At 32.9% G+C, this 16,029-nt stretch overlaps 1 protein-coding gene across 5 annotated transcripts in view; it reads right to left on the bottom strand.

Annotated features, from left to right (window-relative positions):
• Window positions 1–923: 923 nt before the first annotated feature.
• Window positions 924–16,029, bottom strand: part of TBC1D19 (TBC1 domain family member 19) — a 130,243-nt gene continuing 115,137 nt past the window's right edge. For 4 of the 5 annotated variants that reach the window (XM_020286307.2, XM_020286305.2, XM_020286304.2 and 1 more), the window contains 5 exons: window positions 15,245–15,354; window positions 12,912–13,003; window positions 6,998–7,113; window positions 2,105–2,175; window positions 924–1,131 (listed from right to left, as the gene is read on the bottom strand). In XM_020286307.2, coding sequence (XP_020141896.1) covers window positions 1,057–1,131; window positions 2,105–2,175; window positions 6,998–7,113; window positions 12,912–13,003; window positions 15,245–15,354 — 464 coding nt within the window. In that variant the 3' untranslated portion in view covers window positions 924–1,056. The remainder of the gene's footprint in view (window positions 1,132–2,104; window positions 2,176–6,997; window positions 7,114–12,911; window positions 13,004–15,244; window positions 15,355–16,029) is intronic. The other variant, XM_076001156.1, reaches the window with a different exon arrangement.

Below are 16,029 nucleotides of genomic sequence, written 5' to 3'. Positions count from 1 at the left end.
AGTGATCAGCATCTTGAATTTGAATCTAAAATCAAAGGACAATGGTTTTTGGCCTTTTTTTTATGTACTATTATTCCATATTACAGAAACAGTAGGTCTTTAGGAAATGATATAAAATAAGACCACTTATACTAAAGAGCAATATAAGATTGATGCCTTGCATAACATCTTCAGTTCTAGAATGAATGTCCACTGCCTACTTCTAGTCTCTCTCAGTGCTCTGCCCAGAAGTAAATCTTGTGAAACCAAGCTTCTGTGAAAGTAGATGTGGTCTTGACTTCATTCCCTTCACTCCTTTGGGTGTCCTCTTTGTATATTTTCAAAGTAACAGAATCTGGCAACAGGCCTCAGCAATGTCAAGCCTTCTAAGCAAGAGACAGAAGGTTGAGAAGTGAGAAGGCATCACCCCATAATTTTATGACTTTCAGAGAGTGAAGAATAAAATATTTTCAGATAGAGACAACTGCATTTGACTTCCCCAGTAGAAACATTTAAAGTGAGAAATAAAATGGAAAGGGATATAAAAAAATCTCTGGGGAGTGAAAAGTTGCTAAAAACACCAAAGTACATTTGAATTTCTTCTTAGAAGCATTATCGTTTTCAAGTCTTCTCACATCCTACCCCTGCCCCTGGCTCTGAGTGAAAAGCAATTTATAAGACAAAGCAATACATTAACTAGAGAAAAATTTATAAACTAACGTAAAAGAATTGTGCAAGAATCTACATTACCTCTTGAAGTTTATTATAGTATCTTTAGTTCTTATTGCATATATTGTTACATGCCTTTTACAAGTCAGGATTATATATATAGTATGCTCAGTTTAGCAGAAGTTATGTTTATTGCTTCTTTCTTGAAAATCAGCAGCATGCAATGCAATATTTGGTGTGAAGTTATTTTTTCAAAAAGTGAAAAACCACTTAGGTTTAACTGAGGAGGGAACATGATCTTTATTGGCTTATATGCAAAGTTTAATTTTGGTTTTATGCAGAGTTTGCATAGTTCATGATTAGTTTCTAATGAAAAACTAGATTTGTTGTCAGTGACCTTGAAGAAGATCAGGTGACAGTAGCAAACAGAAAAATCTGAAGAAGAGGCATAACTTTTAAAGTAGAAAGGTCAGCAAGAACTGCCTGAAACAAAAAACAAAAAGAATTATTAATAGCAAAGTGAAGTCTATGAAATATGGTACAACAGAAACACCATCATAATGTAATTTTGGCATCAACACATACTCTAAGTTATTTGGATTTGTCCTAAATCTTTGTACTACAGTTATAACTTTCCTTCTTTTTTCTCAATATATTAATGTTAGTACATGCACAAAATGCTAAAACATGTAGTAGAAAATAACCTGGACTTTATCCTTGAGCCTTCTTCAAATATACAAGGTAGCATGAGTTTATAAGAGGTCTAACATTTCAACTTGCTTCTATAAATAAACGTACATTATGAATCTTAGTCCCGTTATTCTAGTGTAAGGAGTACTGCAGGAAATAATTTTGAGATGGAACTAATGTTTATTCAGTTGCAAGATGCATAAACATCCTCTTCCCTTTAAACAAAGAATGTAGGCAGCTATTTTAAGAATAAAATTTACATTTCTACGAGAGATAACAAATAGAGTAATAAGGTAAGCACTATTTAATTGAACCATATTTTAGATATAAATGATACCATTAAAAAGAAATCAGCTTTAAATAATTGACTCACAATTAAAAAGAACCACTATGTATCTTTACTACATCATCCAAACACATGCTCTCTCAACACATCATGTTCTGAGAGCATAATGCATGGATGTGAGCAATAATAAGGAAGTCCCAGTAGTTCCTATGAAAATTACTAGGTATCTGGTTTCCCATAATGGTTATGATGGTTTCCTATAATAATTTTGTTTATGATCCCTTCATAAGAAGATTGTTTTCAAGTAATTAAGGAAATTTGATTACTTAATATTACTTAGCTTGGAACTTACAGGTTTTACCCGAGTTAAAAATTTTGGCTACAAGTAATGTGTGTCCTATGCATCAGACACTAAAATGAGTGAGCCTGGCAATCTCTCAGGAACTATTTCCATCCCATCTGAGTGAAACTTATCCTTACTTCAGCTGCGGCCAGTGATGTCACCTCCATCAGGTTCACTGCTCGGAAAGCAAACACGGCAGCTGCCAGGACTGGAAAAGAATGAACACTATTTCAACTGCTGGCCTACTTATCAGCCCGGCAGAGTTACTGCTGTGCCCACAGCCCGCTACATGAAAGCTCAGAACTGAGGTTTATATGACTGACCACACCCCACATTTTGAGTTAAGGGTCTAGTGATGAATGGAAATTCTCTACTCTACAAAACAGTTCTTGATGGCTAGACAAACTGAATACCACAGTTGTGGGAAAAAGAAAAAAATCAGTGGCCTTTAAAAAGCCATTTTATAAATTGTTTCTTTATTATTTACTACTTAAATTATAACAGATTTAACATGGCATGAAGATCTAATGACTGTCTTGTAAATTCAGGTTTATTTTGATACAGGTATTTCTTACTAATGCAATGGAGAGGCTCCTGAAAAGTTATACAAAGACCAATTTTTTAAATATATCAGATCACGTTTTATATGTATTAAAGAAGTGTCCTGATAGAATCATGGATTTAAAACCTTTTCTTAAAAAATATTTTTATATTTTGTTATATTGACATTTTTATATGCAACATTAACTTTTTTAGAATGTCACAAATGGATATATCTGTGGGGAGGGCTGCTGTGGGACTGATCATGCCATTTACAATGATGTTTACATCATTTATAATGATGTTGGCTATAGGAAAGAGAATTTGAAACTTTGAAAAAAAATCATTATAGAAGAACTTGTAGGTTAATAATATATATTAAGTAGAAAACGACACTTGAATTATTGTTTCCATTAAACATATGCATATTAAAGAAGAGTAATGTTAGCATGCAATACTTATATAAACTACTATAAAACTCCTTGTGAAGGAATGAGTCATGAACAACAGAAGGACCCATGTAAGAGGCAGGTGACACTGATAAAGAAATGGTACTGCCTGGAAATAACTCTTGACTTCTCCCTATTTTTTTTCCATCATCAGTGATGGTAGTGTATTCCCTAACAATGAATCATTGAAGTTTAGGAAATTAGTAGTAAGAAATATTCAGAATTATTTGGAAGATCAGTTCCCAGGTATACTGCACATCTACTGCAAACATATATTTTAAAAAATACATTTTATAATGGGAATAATAATGGCAATCAATTCTCACACCAACTGTATGAGTTAAATACTATTAATAGTCCATTTTACTGATGTAGAAAATGAAGCACAATGAGTTGGGTGACATGTTCAGAATCGCATAAGTAGAAAATAGCAGAGCCAATACTCAACCCTGGTTTTGGAGCCTGTGCCCCTAACTACTACGTGAAAACACTATTAAGGTAAGCAGTAATGACTCATCCCTGAAGTGAAAATCTGTGTGCTTTCCTAAGAATCATCTCCTCTGCTGTTCCTCAGAATGGTTTTCCAGAGAAAGCATGAAGGATGATGTTATGGTGGTCCTGGGCTCTGACACATAAGTAGTTCTGGAGTAGAAGTCAGGAGCCAGACCTCTTAATTTCCCCAGATAGAAGCAGAGTGCAACCAGTGACTCAGAAGCACAGGTACTTTCTAGGCGATACGGTGGCAAAAAAAACACATTAGAACTAATTAGAGAGAAAACATCTGGAGAGAAAAAGATGGTAGTGGTAAAATTTAAAAAGTCAAGTCAGCTGGAATTATTCAGTATGTAACAAGAGATATGAGAGATCCAGGACAAAGAATTTACTCTTTAACTGAAAAGGAGAAAACATAAGTACTTTAAAGTTATTTTAAAGTCATGTAATTCATGATTACAAGAATGTCATAAAATAATTTCTGTGGACCAGCAATTTTTTGCAGCTTCCTCATATCTGGAATCATATTTTATATAGTGGAGACATTTGAGAAACTAAGGAATATAATCACTACTTCCTTTTTTGTGTATAATTGAACAGAGTCACTGGAACCTTAACAGGCTGACCAAATACTCTGCTGGGGCAGGAAAGAATTTTACATAGTGAGAAACTGTTTTTCCAAGGGTAGATAAGAGAGGGGAAAAAGAGAAGTTCACTAATTGACCTCAGCATCCAAAATGCTTATGTGGTCATAACCTTTATTTATCTTGGTGTCACATCACAGAAGTTCCTTTCTGTCTGCTTCATGTTTGGTTTGCCCAGCCCTTCCGCAGAACAGGTTTGTTTGCCAAAGAGAAAAGATCTATACTTTGGGATATTTTCAACTGAAATTTTGTTTCATATGAAATGTAGAAACTCTATCTTCTTTTGGTCTTTTAAACTATTCTCATTACTTTAATTCTAAGCAACTCTATCATGAACATTGACACTTTTGCTTTAAAATGTTCTTCAAAAGGCTCTAATTCACAGTTAAAGTCAGTGATATTTATTAAAATATTTCTAAAGACTATAAAATAACTCACTTGATCAAAAAAGGTGGTCCTAAAGTACTCATATCAAAAATGTATGAAATAATCAAAACTAATTTTTACACATCTAGATGAAATTATCAACCTCGTGGGTCATTATCTGAATCCCATAGTAGGAAAGTTTCCATCAGTCTAGTTCTATTTCTAGATGTTCTAGAATTTTTCCCTGTTGATTTTTAAAAAGCACTGAGGGAAAGTAAGTGGATGTAATAATGTGAATTACATTTCTACCTCTTTATCAGTAAACTTTTTTATTAATATATTGAGCTCATAGCAAAGTGCCTGGTTTAAAGCAAATACAGCATTCAGTATACATTTATTTCTCTTTTCCTTCAGTTTGCTTAAGGGCAATAAGGCACGGAATAGAGAATTTAAATTGGAAGAGGCCTTCAAGGTTTTCTAATTCAACATTTCTTTCAAGGTACAAAAGCTCTTGACCCTTCAGGAGACAAAGAGCCCATTCTACTTTTGGAAAGGCCTAATTATTAGAAAGTACTTTCTTATATTGAGACCCCTTCTTTAACATGCATTAATGTATTTTAAAAATGTCACCAAATGTTATATACAGTACTCTTCAAAATTTCTGGCATATCCAGAGGAAAGTTATTTGGTGGAAAGTCTAAAATCCTGTCACTTGACAAATGATAGCAGAAAACAAGGCTACTTAGCTTAGAAAATAGAAGACTCTGGGGAGAAGTGGGAATGTGAGAGTAGAAAAAACATGATAATGACCTTGGTTTATCAGGAGTACATTTTAACAAGCCATGTTATCCAGAAATGAAATGGGACACTTGAGAAGATAGGGATTACTTAACACTGAAGTGTTCAAACAAAGGATGAGGACTGCTTGTCAGAAATGTTTAAAATACATTGTACCTGAAGCCCTCTAGGATTCCTTCTACCTCTAGATTATATATATATCACTGCCATTCAGACAAAAAAAATGAGGGCAGACATTCTTTCCTAACTCATATTTGTATGGGCTTAAAAAAAAAAAAAAACTGAGAGAGAAGGATGCTAGGAGTTATCAAAAACGTTAGTCAGTGATCTCTCTGATTACACTAGGGGTGACATTTATCTTCATGGTACTTTATTATTACTGTAGTTTTCCCTTTCAAAATGCCACCCAATTACTATATACCTCTCAGCATTCAAGAATAGGTTAATGTGGCACCTACAGAATCTTCATATCTCATTCTTCTTCAACTAAACCTTATTTCCACAACAGCCTAGACAGGTGATTTTACAATATCCATTTAAGGTAAGGAAACATTTTACCAACTTTCCTGATCTCCATCTATTATTGTGAAGATATCATAATTATTATTTGAATTTCCTGATAATATCAATGATAAAAATGACTGGTTTTACTGTGCATACAAGAAGCAAAATAATATATTAATAAGAAATATGTGCCCTGTGTATTATTATATAATTGCCTTGGGTATATATCTGTTGTAAGAACTGCTTAAATATAAAATAAGAGATGAATCTGTGGCTTCCTGAAAAAAAGATAAAATGTTTTTTGGCCTGAGAGAATACCTAAAAGGGGAAATTCAGTGACCAGAGCAGAAGTCAGAGACTAGGAAAAAAAAAAAAAAGAAAAAACTTTTATTTATTTATTTTTTATTTTTTCTTGAGACAGAGTTTCGCTTTGTTGCCCAGACTAGAGTGAGTGCCATGGCGTCAGCCTAGCTCACAGCAACCTCAATCTCCTGGGCTCAAGCAATCCTGCTGCCTCAGCCTCCCAAGTAGCTGGGATTACAGGCATGTGCCATTATGCCCAGCTAATTTTTTCTATATATATTAGTTGGCCAATTAATTTCTTTCTATTTATAGTAGAGACGGGGTCTCGCTCTTGCTCAGGCTGGTTTTGAACTCCTGACCTCAAGCAATCCGCCCGCCTTGGCCTCCCAGAGTGCTAGGATTACAGGCTTGAGCCACCATGCCCGGCCAGGAAAAACTTTTAGATTCAGTATGAACTGAGGTCCAGAAGAGTTGAGATTTCAGCTATGTGAGGATACTCAGTTCTCAGTTTAGATTTTAGATACTTGAGAATAGGCACAGAACAGAACACTAAGGTAGTCAGGGGAGTCAAGAGTAGAATGAAAGTGTATGTACACTCCACTGCACAGACCTCACAGAGGCTGAGAGATAGCGAGCCCTGCTGGACTAAATTAGGGGAGGACAGGGGAGGGGAAAGGAGAAGAGGGAAAATGAGCTTTCCTGGGAGCCAAGAAGAAAAACTAGGAATAGATTGGTGTTGGGCAGTTAGATAGAAGTATCAAGATCATAGAACCTCAGTACTTGTCCTCAAAGCCAGATAAATCTATTAAAGGAATATGAATTAGAAATGAAAAATAACTATAGACTCAAACTCCAATTACAGATGGTAAATATAAGAAGAGGGGGCTTTACTGTAGGAATGTCATGTGTTTTACAGCAAAGCATTTACTCTTACCAGCAAGAATTTCCAGAGAGTTGTATCCGAGGATTCTATCCCACAAAAGCAAGAGTTGATCTGTAGCTAAGTATCCAGAGAAAGCTCGAACCATCCACTTAAATGATATGCGAAGTCTGTAAGCAAAGAAGAATGAAAATTAATTCATCACTGGAATTTTTTCTTATCAAAAGGCAATATCAGAAGAACCCAACCAATTCTATTGTTAAGGTAGCTCCTTTGAGAGTCTTAGATATCACCTGGGCATATAAAACTCAAATAGTTTCTTAAAAGCTACAAAAGTGCAGTGGTAAGAAACCATAAGTCCTCAAATTAGTGGTCTTAGAGTATTAATAAGAATTATATATGCTGGGCTCTCCTTTGTGTTAGAGTTCAGCCTTTATATTACTCATTTCTACATTCTGTTTTTCAGAGTATGTACTAATAAGCTATCAATAAACTGATCTTCTAATAATCTTAACAATTCTAGGCAAGCCATAACAATTTGAATTTTTTTTCAAAATACTGGAAAGAATGTTCAACGGCTTCATATTTTTTCAATTTAATAAATTATTTTTCTATATTTCAGTCAAATGGCTATATAGGATAAATAAAATTAATATAACTAGTAGGAGTTTTGAAGGACAAAGAAAAATAGCTTTAAAGCTATGAGATCTTAGAAATCGATTTCTGATTTCAAACCCTTCATTTTAGTGAGGAGGTCAAGCTCTGAAAGATCAACCAGAAAATTCAATTGAATTCCATTTTGCAGAAAAAACATAACAAAACAAAACTCTAAGATGTGTGAGATCCCACTATTTATAAGTAGATTATGTTACAATAATAATTTATCATTAAAATCAGGAAATGAACTTTTTGGCTCTGGTTCTTTAACAGATAAACTAGTCCCTCCATTTCTGTTTTATCTATTAGCATCTAAAAATCCCTTAACTATCTGTGAGAGGAGCTAGCCAAACACTTTGCTGGAATTGTTATTATGTTGATAAATAGCACAGCTATTTTCTCTTAAAGAGAAAAAGGGACCCAGAGATTTCCTTAGTATCATTGTGTTAATTCTCTTGACACTGAAAAAGATTCCAAGTTTTAGAAATTCCTAAATACTGGATCACTATTGTTTTAATATAACAAAATATATGTGAGCAGTAGTATTGACAAATTAAGCTTTTTTGGTTGGCTTTAGATATCTCTTTATAGATGCAAAAGAAACTTTTGGCACTGAATATTTTAAAACTTAAAATGCATTTGACTTTTAAGTCTAAATTGTTAACTTCAACTAGTTTCATTTTACTCAAATTCTCAGTATCACATTAGAGGAATAGTACTATACATCCCCATCCCTAGATATATAAACAGTGCAGCATCAGTTTTTAGAAATAAGTTTATTAAGGTATAATTTACGTATAGTAGTGCTCCCCTTATCTGTGGTTTTGTGTTCTGCAATTTCAGTTACCCATCAGTCAACTATGGTCTAAAAATATTAAATGAAAAATTCCAGAAATAACAATTCAAGTTTTAAATTGTGTGCTGCTCTGAGGAACATGAGGAAAACTTGCACACTCCCCACCCTGGACATGAATCACCCTTCTGTCCAATGTATCCATGCTGTAAATGCTACCTGCCTGTTAGTCACTTAGTTGCCACACAGGTTATCAGACTGACTGCCTTGGTATTCCAGTGCTTGTGTTCAAGTAACCTTTATTTTATCTAATAATGGCCCCAAAGTGCAAGAGTAGTGATGCTGGCATATTGTTATAACTGTTCTATTTTATTATTAGTTATTGTTTTAAATCTCTTACTGTGTCTAATTTACAAATTAAATTTTATCTTAGGTATGTATGTACAGGAAAAAACATAGTATATATAGGGTTTGGTACTATCTGTGGCTTCAGGAATCCACTAGGGATCTTGGAACATATTCCCTGAAAATAAGGGGGGAATACCGTATAGCAGAATTTACCCTTATTAGTGTACAATTCTGCGAGTTTTGTATGAAGAAGAATCAATTGGAAATTATAGAACTAAAAAATACAATAACCAAAAAACCACAAACCCCACAAAAATCCCTCACTAGATGGGTCCAATAGCAAAATGGAAATGCCAGAGGAAAGAGCCAGTGAAGTTGAGTACAGATCAATAGAAAATGTCCACTCTGAACCATAAAGGAAAAAAAATTAGAAAAAATATGAACAAAGCTTCAAGAACCTGTGGGACAGTACCAAAAGGTTTTTTCCTTTTTCTTTTACACCAAAAGTTTTAACATTTGTATTATTGGAACCCCAGAAGAAAAGGAGAATGAGTAGGGTACAGAAAAAATATTTGAAGGAATGATAGATGAAAATTTCCCAAATTTGGCAAAAGATATAAACTTACAGATTCAAAAAGCTTAGCAAACCCTAAACAGGATAAATCCAAAGAAATCCATGTCTAGATACATCATAATCGAGTTGGGGAGAACTAAAAACAAAGATCTTGATAGCAGTCAGGGAAAAATAAGGATTCATATTAGTTCTTCCTGAAATGCTTGGTAGAATTTGCCAGTGAAGGCATCTAGTTCTGAAGTTTACTTGTAGGTAAAATGTGATTAATTAAAGATGTATATTATAAACTCTCTGGTACCTACCAAATACATGTTTTAAAAAAGTATAAATAATAATCCAATAGTGGTCATAAAATGGAATAAAAAATATTCAATTAAATTCAGGAAGAGAAAGATAAAAAAGGAATAAAGAGAACATGGTACAAATACAAAATTCTAGTAAGATAGATTTCAGTGCAATAATATTAATATATATTAGATATAACTGGTATAAACATATAAACACCAATTTAAAAAGACTGCCACATTAGAAGACCTAACTATACCTTTGACAAGAAATCCACTTGAAAAGTAAAGGCATTGATAATCAATATGTTAAAATAACAGAATAAAAATTATAATCAAAAGAAAGGTGAAATAGCTATATTAATATCAGACATACTAGATTTATTACTAGGAATAAAGAAGGACATTAGACAATAATAAAGGGATCAATTCTCCTAAAAACAAAGCTTCAAATACATAAAATAAAAACATATATAGCAATGAAGGAAGAAACAGACAAAATCCACAATTATAATTAGATACTCTAACACTTCTCCCTCAAAAGTCAATAGAAAAAAAAGTCAATAAAAAAGTAGTCAAAATATAAATGTATAGAAGGTTTGAAAAACATTATCAACAAACTTGACTTCATTAAGATTTATAGGACATTCTGCCCAACATTTGAAAACTACAAATTCTTTTTAAGTATATAAGAAATATTCACCAAGATAGATCATAGTCAAAAAAAAGCTCAACAAATTAAAACGACTGAAATCGTATGAAGCATGTTGTCTAACTGCAATGGAATTAAAATGTAAGTCAATAACAAAAAGATACATCTTTCTAAATATTTAGAAATTAAACATATTTTTATATAACCCATGTTCAGAGAGGAAATCACAAGAGAAATTATAAAATATTTTGAATTGAATGAAAACAAAAAGATAACATGTTAAAATTTGTTGGATGGAAATAAAGGGGTACTTTGAAAGAAATTTATAACATCAATGCTCATATTAAAAAAGAAGAAGAAAGCTCCTAAATTAATGATCTAAATTCCACCCTAAATGAGTAGAGAGATAAGAACAAAATAAACCTGAAGCAAGCAAAAAGAAGGAAATAATACATACAAGAGCAGAAATCAATGAAATTGAAACACAAATACAACAGAGAAAAATCAAAACTTTTTTTCAGAGATGAATGAAATTGATAAACCTCTAGCTAGAATAATGAAGAAAAAGAGAAAGACAATACAAATACTAATTGCAGTAATGAGAGAGGAGATGTTACTACTAATACTATAAATGTTAAAAAGCTAATTAAGAATAAGTAGGAAATGCTATGAAAAACTTTATGTCCATAAATATGATAACTTAGATAAAATGCATAAACTACTGAAGCTCATTCAAGAAGAAATAGATAAACTGACTAGTGCCATATCTATTAAAGAAATTAAATTCAAAATTAAACAGCTTCCAGCAGCACTGGGTTTCATTTATGAAATCCTTTTAAGAATTGATTTCTATGTTGACAACTGAAATTTTTAAACTTTCTCCTACATGAGAATTTTCATGTTTATCATAAATCATTACAATAAATTAATTCCTTTTAATGAATAAAGTATATAATAGGCTACAAAAAAAACAAAATTTTAGTTTCTAGCAATGAAGTGAATATTTTCCTCCTAATAAAGAAAAGCCTAGTGATACTCCAATGTTCATTTCACAATAGCCCCAAAGAGGTCAATTCACAAGTTAAGAAAAAAAGTCTTGTGCTACGTATAAAATATTTCTGCTACATTCTTGTTTTATATTCTTAATCATGAACAGAATTTTATTTTTAAATGGCTACAAAGAAAACAGTGTAACAGAGGAAATAGCCAGAATAAGGGTAAATCCTGCCCTCCCAGCTCTTCTTGAGAATTAAAACCTGCATTCCTGCCTGAAATCAATGATCAGAGGGGTAGGGGAGTGTCCTTTGTTCTTTGTAATATAGGAGATGGCTCAATGGAATTGTCTGGGCAGAGCTCACTAGATTGTCCGTAAAAGAGATAGGGTGGATCAGGACCATCAACTATAGTTAAACAGTAATAGCCCCAAGCAAAAACTCCTTTTAAGAGCTCTGTATTTATAGAGGGGACTATGGTACTTTAAGACATGAGTCTGCCATCTTCCTCATTTGCTGGCAAATTAACAAATTTCTCTTTTCCTCAAACCACTTATCCTTGTCTTCTGATGCGGCCTCAGGGACAAGTGCTAAACTTTTGGTAACAAGAGCATCAGCTCAGTATTATCAATGGATGATATGAAGTACTGTTTTATACAGGACATTTCTAAAATATCTGAAATTCAATGGTACTTTATAAAAAGGAGACATCTATCTCTCTATAATCATTTGATCTTATAACAACTCCATGAGTTGATTTTTAAGATAAGGAAATTGAATTACCTTGATTTAAAAATAAAGAAATTGAGGATTAGATAAATTAAATAATTTTACCAGGATTATGCAGCTTAACAGAAATGAAATTCGAATCTGGGTTAAATTTCCACACACTCAACCATCCATCTGCTATCGATTCATGTGTGGAGAAGACAAATATTACACTATTCTATTTCCCATTAATTCCTTTTGTGGCCTCAAAAAGTTCATGTTCTTTTCAAATATGCTCTCCTTAATAGGAAAAAATAGTTACAGAGGAGAAGGCAGGAACAAAACATTGGTAGATGGTAGATCATTTGGAAATTTCTGGTGCTATAGACACTGTTAGTTAAAAAGAGAAACAGAACCAATACATTGAAGTCCAAACCTAGTCTACATATTCCTCTATAACTCATACTGAGATCAATGAATAAAAATCAAACTTTAGGAAGGAAGAATCCCAGTGTACAACCACTGATAGATAGGTAATTGAGCTGGTTTCCTTTAATAAAAGACAGCAAACTTTATAGATTTCAAAGGTGGTTCTCTGACAGATTTGGCCTAGGTTGACTTAATTTTAGTATTATCACATTTTTCAGGTATAATTTTTGTTTACACAAATATTTGCCTTGGTTTGGGCTAACATCTTTCATTATCCATAGAAATTAGTTCATTTTGGTGATTCTTGTACCAGACACAAAACCTAGTAAGTTCATTAGGATTTTGGTAATTCTTTTAATAATTTTTGGCACAATGTTGTTATAATTTATTACCTTATAATTATTGTTTTATTGGGGAAAATGTTAGCTTAATTTCTCTGAATAATTCCTACATCTATGCAAGTGTTTTACAATGATAAATAAAGAGCTTTCTGATATGAAACTACTCTTCAATTAGGAAAAACATACTTACGGTTGTGCCCCAATTTCTCGTAGATGATAAAAGAGCTGGGGAAGATAAGTTTGAAGAAGAGTTTCAAACAGCAAACAGAGTGACACAATACCCTGGATACAATAATGAATCATAAGAGAAATAGTTATTTTAGTATTTAAAATTAACTATGCCAACAAATTATTCAAATAGAAAATGAGAAAATACTATCAACATAAATATTCGTCATATTATTTAAGAGTCAGAAACAGGAACTGTACCAATGGATCTCTAACATTGTGTTTAGAGATCTATTTTGTCCCTCTTTATACATACTCACACTTACAGATATGCTAAAGGTTTCCTTTTTAACACAATAGGCTCCCCACATAACCTAGTATGTAACATTTGGAGAGTCCAAAGAAAACATCACTTTACAGAAAACCTCCTACTTTGCAAGCCACATATTATCATTTATGCCCAGCAAAGTTAGTTTTTCCAGTTTCCAGGTATTTCCCTAGTGCTATAGCCACACCCTTCACTCTCTCTCAATGTATGTTCCTTCCCCTCCAGCCTGTGCTCATTGGGGAAAATATTTCCTGTTTTTCTAGCCCTTTCTTTGAAATCTACCCCCAGGAAAAGACTGGCTGCTGACTGCTTAAAATTTACATCAGGAAGTTATCAAACAAGAATGTTTGATTACTTAGTATACACATAATTTTTTTTATTGAAATCTACTTTTTAAAAAGTATATTATCTGTAAAGCACAAGAAGTAACTGATTTAAACAGATGGTTTTTAAAGTACGTTTATTATTTGACAACTCTGAATAAAGTCTTTCTTGCAGCTCAGCATTCCTCAGAGTTGATCTTTGTAAGGAAGTTTTAATCCTCTTATTGAATTTCTAAAGAAATAAGGCTGTCAGGGTTCCAAATAGTTCAGTCTGGCTGCAAGCCAAAAAAGGGATGACTGCCTGTAAGTCTTTGTTCCATTGAATAAAGAAAGGGCTGAGGGAGGCCTGGTTCAATCAATTAGCTGAAAAAGGACACCTCAGGGCCAGTATGGAGGGAGAGAAGGAACACCCGGAGCTTCCCAGTGTCAAGCTTCAGTGCTCTGCACAGGGAGAACACCACTGGTGTGTACTGTGCAACCAGTTTTCTGAAACTCTGAAGCATAAAATGATATAGAATGTAAGAGTAAAAAATCTGATGCTAAGAATGAGATACTAGAAAATGAATACTAATTGTTATTAATATTTCTGATGATTCTAGATTAAACATTAAGAACTAAATCAAGTTCTCTTAGAGAGAAGAAACCTGCAATAATTGGTGGTCCTTTGCTTATATGTGACATTCTGGAATCCTGTTATTTGCCAACTTTTACTAGCAATGTAAAAGAAGAAAACTGTAGATGGAGGAAGATGGAATAGCAATACACAGGTTGAAACTGGAGGGATAAAGAACAGCTATTTATTATAATTTAGTAGCAATAACACAGTCTCTCCTTTAAGGAAATTTGGTAGCCCTGACATATATTCCAGTTGAATATTTCTTCTGGAGAGATAGTAAAGTTACCCACAAGTAGACCAAAGCAGGTCCAAAGGGGTGAAAAAGCACTGAAATAAAATAAACACTGCTCTTATTCAAGCGTATGGAAGGAAAAAAAAAGATATGATAAAGGAGTGCCCAAAATAAAACAGATAAAAATGCTTAACTCCCAATATGCTTTTCCTTGACTCATACTGAGGGCAAAGGAGGTTTGTATTGAATATATATTAATACAAAGAAAATATCTAGTATTGATATTGATGATATCAATATCAATTGATATTGATGATTGATATTGATGATATCAATATGATTGATATTGATGATAAATAATAATTAACCAAATATGAAATTGACAAACAAGTGGCAAATATTTGATTTTCATTAACAAAGAAAGATGATGATGATGATAATTATAACAACAGCCATTTATTTACCAAACACTTGCTATGAGCCAACTAATAACTACACTGAGTGCTTTGTAGAAATCTCTACAGCGCTACAGATAATATATATTATTAACTTCATTTCATAGATAAGAAACCAGGAAAGAAGGTAGAGGCATCTTTGTCAAGGATAATAATACATTCTATGTTTTTTCTTTTACTATATAAAAGATAATTTCAATGTAGTTGATACAGGACTTTTTCCTTTCTAATTATTACCCAAAATATCAATTCATCTTCTATTTATGCCATAAGAAAGAAAACATGTTGCTTAACATCACAAATTAAGATTTGTTGCTTTATAATTTAACTGAGAAGACTTTTTCTTAATGAAAAAAAGAACAGTTTAGAGCCTGATTTAATTCATTTTTTAATGAACTTACAGAAGGATGAGAAGAAATGGAATGAAGTCTGAAGAAAAAACGTACATACATCTCACGGAATATCTGATACAATTTGGAAGGTTCATGGTATAGAAAACAAAGTGGTGCAACTGAAAGAAAAAAATTAATTTATAATACTGCAGAACTACTAAAAATTTATGAAATATGAAAGAATACATCAATATTTTATAGTAATTACATTCATTCATAGACAAGTTTAAAACCATATCTACTTTTTCATTTTGAAAAGGGGACATATGTACAAGTAAAATTCAAACAGCCATTAAATATTACAAAGAAAGTAGGATATTACAAACTATTGTAATTCCACTAAACAGCTAAGAATGACATAATGGAATTCTATAGAAATATTAAAAATTCAGAGTAACTTATAAAAACTACATACAGTCAAGTCTCTGTTTTTTAACTGAAGTAGTAAGAAAGTGAAATCAGGCAACTCATTTTTACTTTGTCCCACAAAGGATTCAGCCCACTTTCTAAAATTTTTAATTTTGGAAGTCAGGTAAGTAAAATATAAAGTGATTTAGGCCGGGCATGGTGGCTCACGCCTGTAATCCTAGCACTTTGGGAGGCCGAGGCGGGCGGATTGCTCAAGGTCAGGAGTTCGAAACCAGCCTAAGCAAGACCCCGTTTCTACCAAAAATAGAAATAAATTAATTGACCAACTAAAAATATATATACAAAAAATTAGCCGGGCATGGTGGCGCATGCCTGTAGTCCCAGCTACTCGGGAGGCTGAGGCAGTAGGATCACTGAGCCCTGGA

This window comes from Microcebus murinus, chromosome 3, assembly GCF_040939455.1.
Source record: "Microcebus murinus isolate Inina chromosome 3, M.murinus_Inina_mat1.0, whole genome shotgun sequence".
Classification (NCBI taxonomy): Eukaryota; Metazoa; Chordata; class Mammalia; order Primates; family Cheirogaleidae; genus Microcebus; species Microcebus murinus.
Note: the sequence above shows the minus strand (reverse complement) of the source record. Positions and strands in the feature narration are given on the sequence as shown.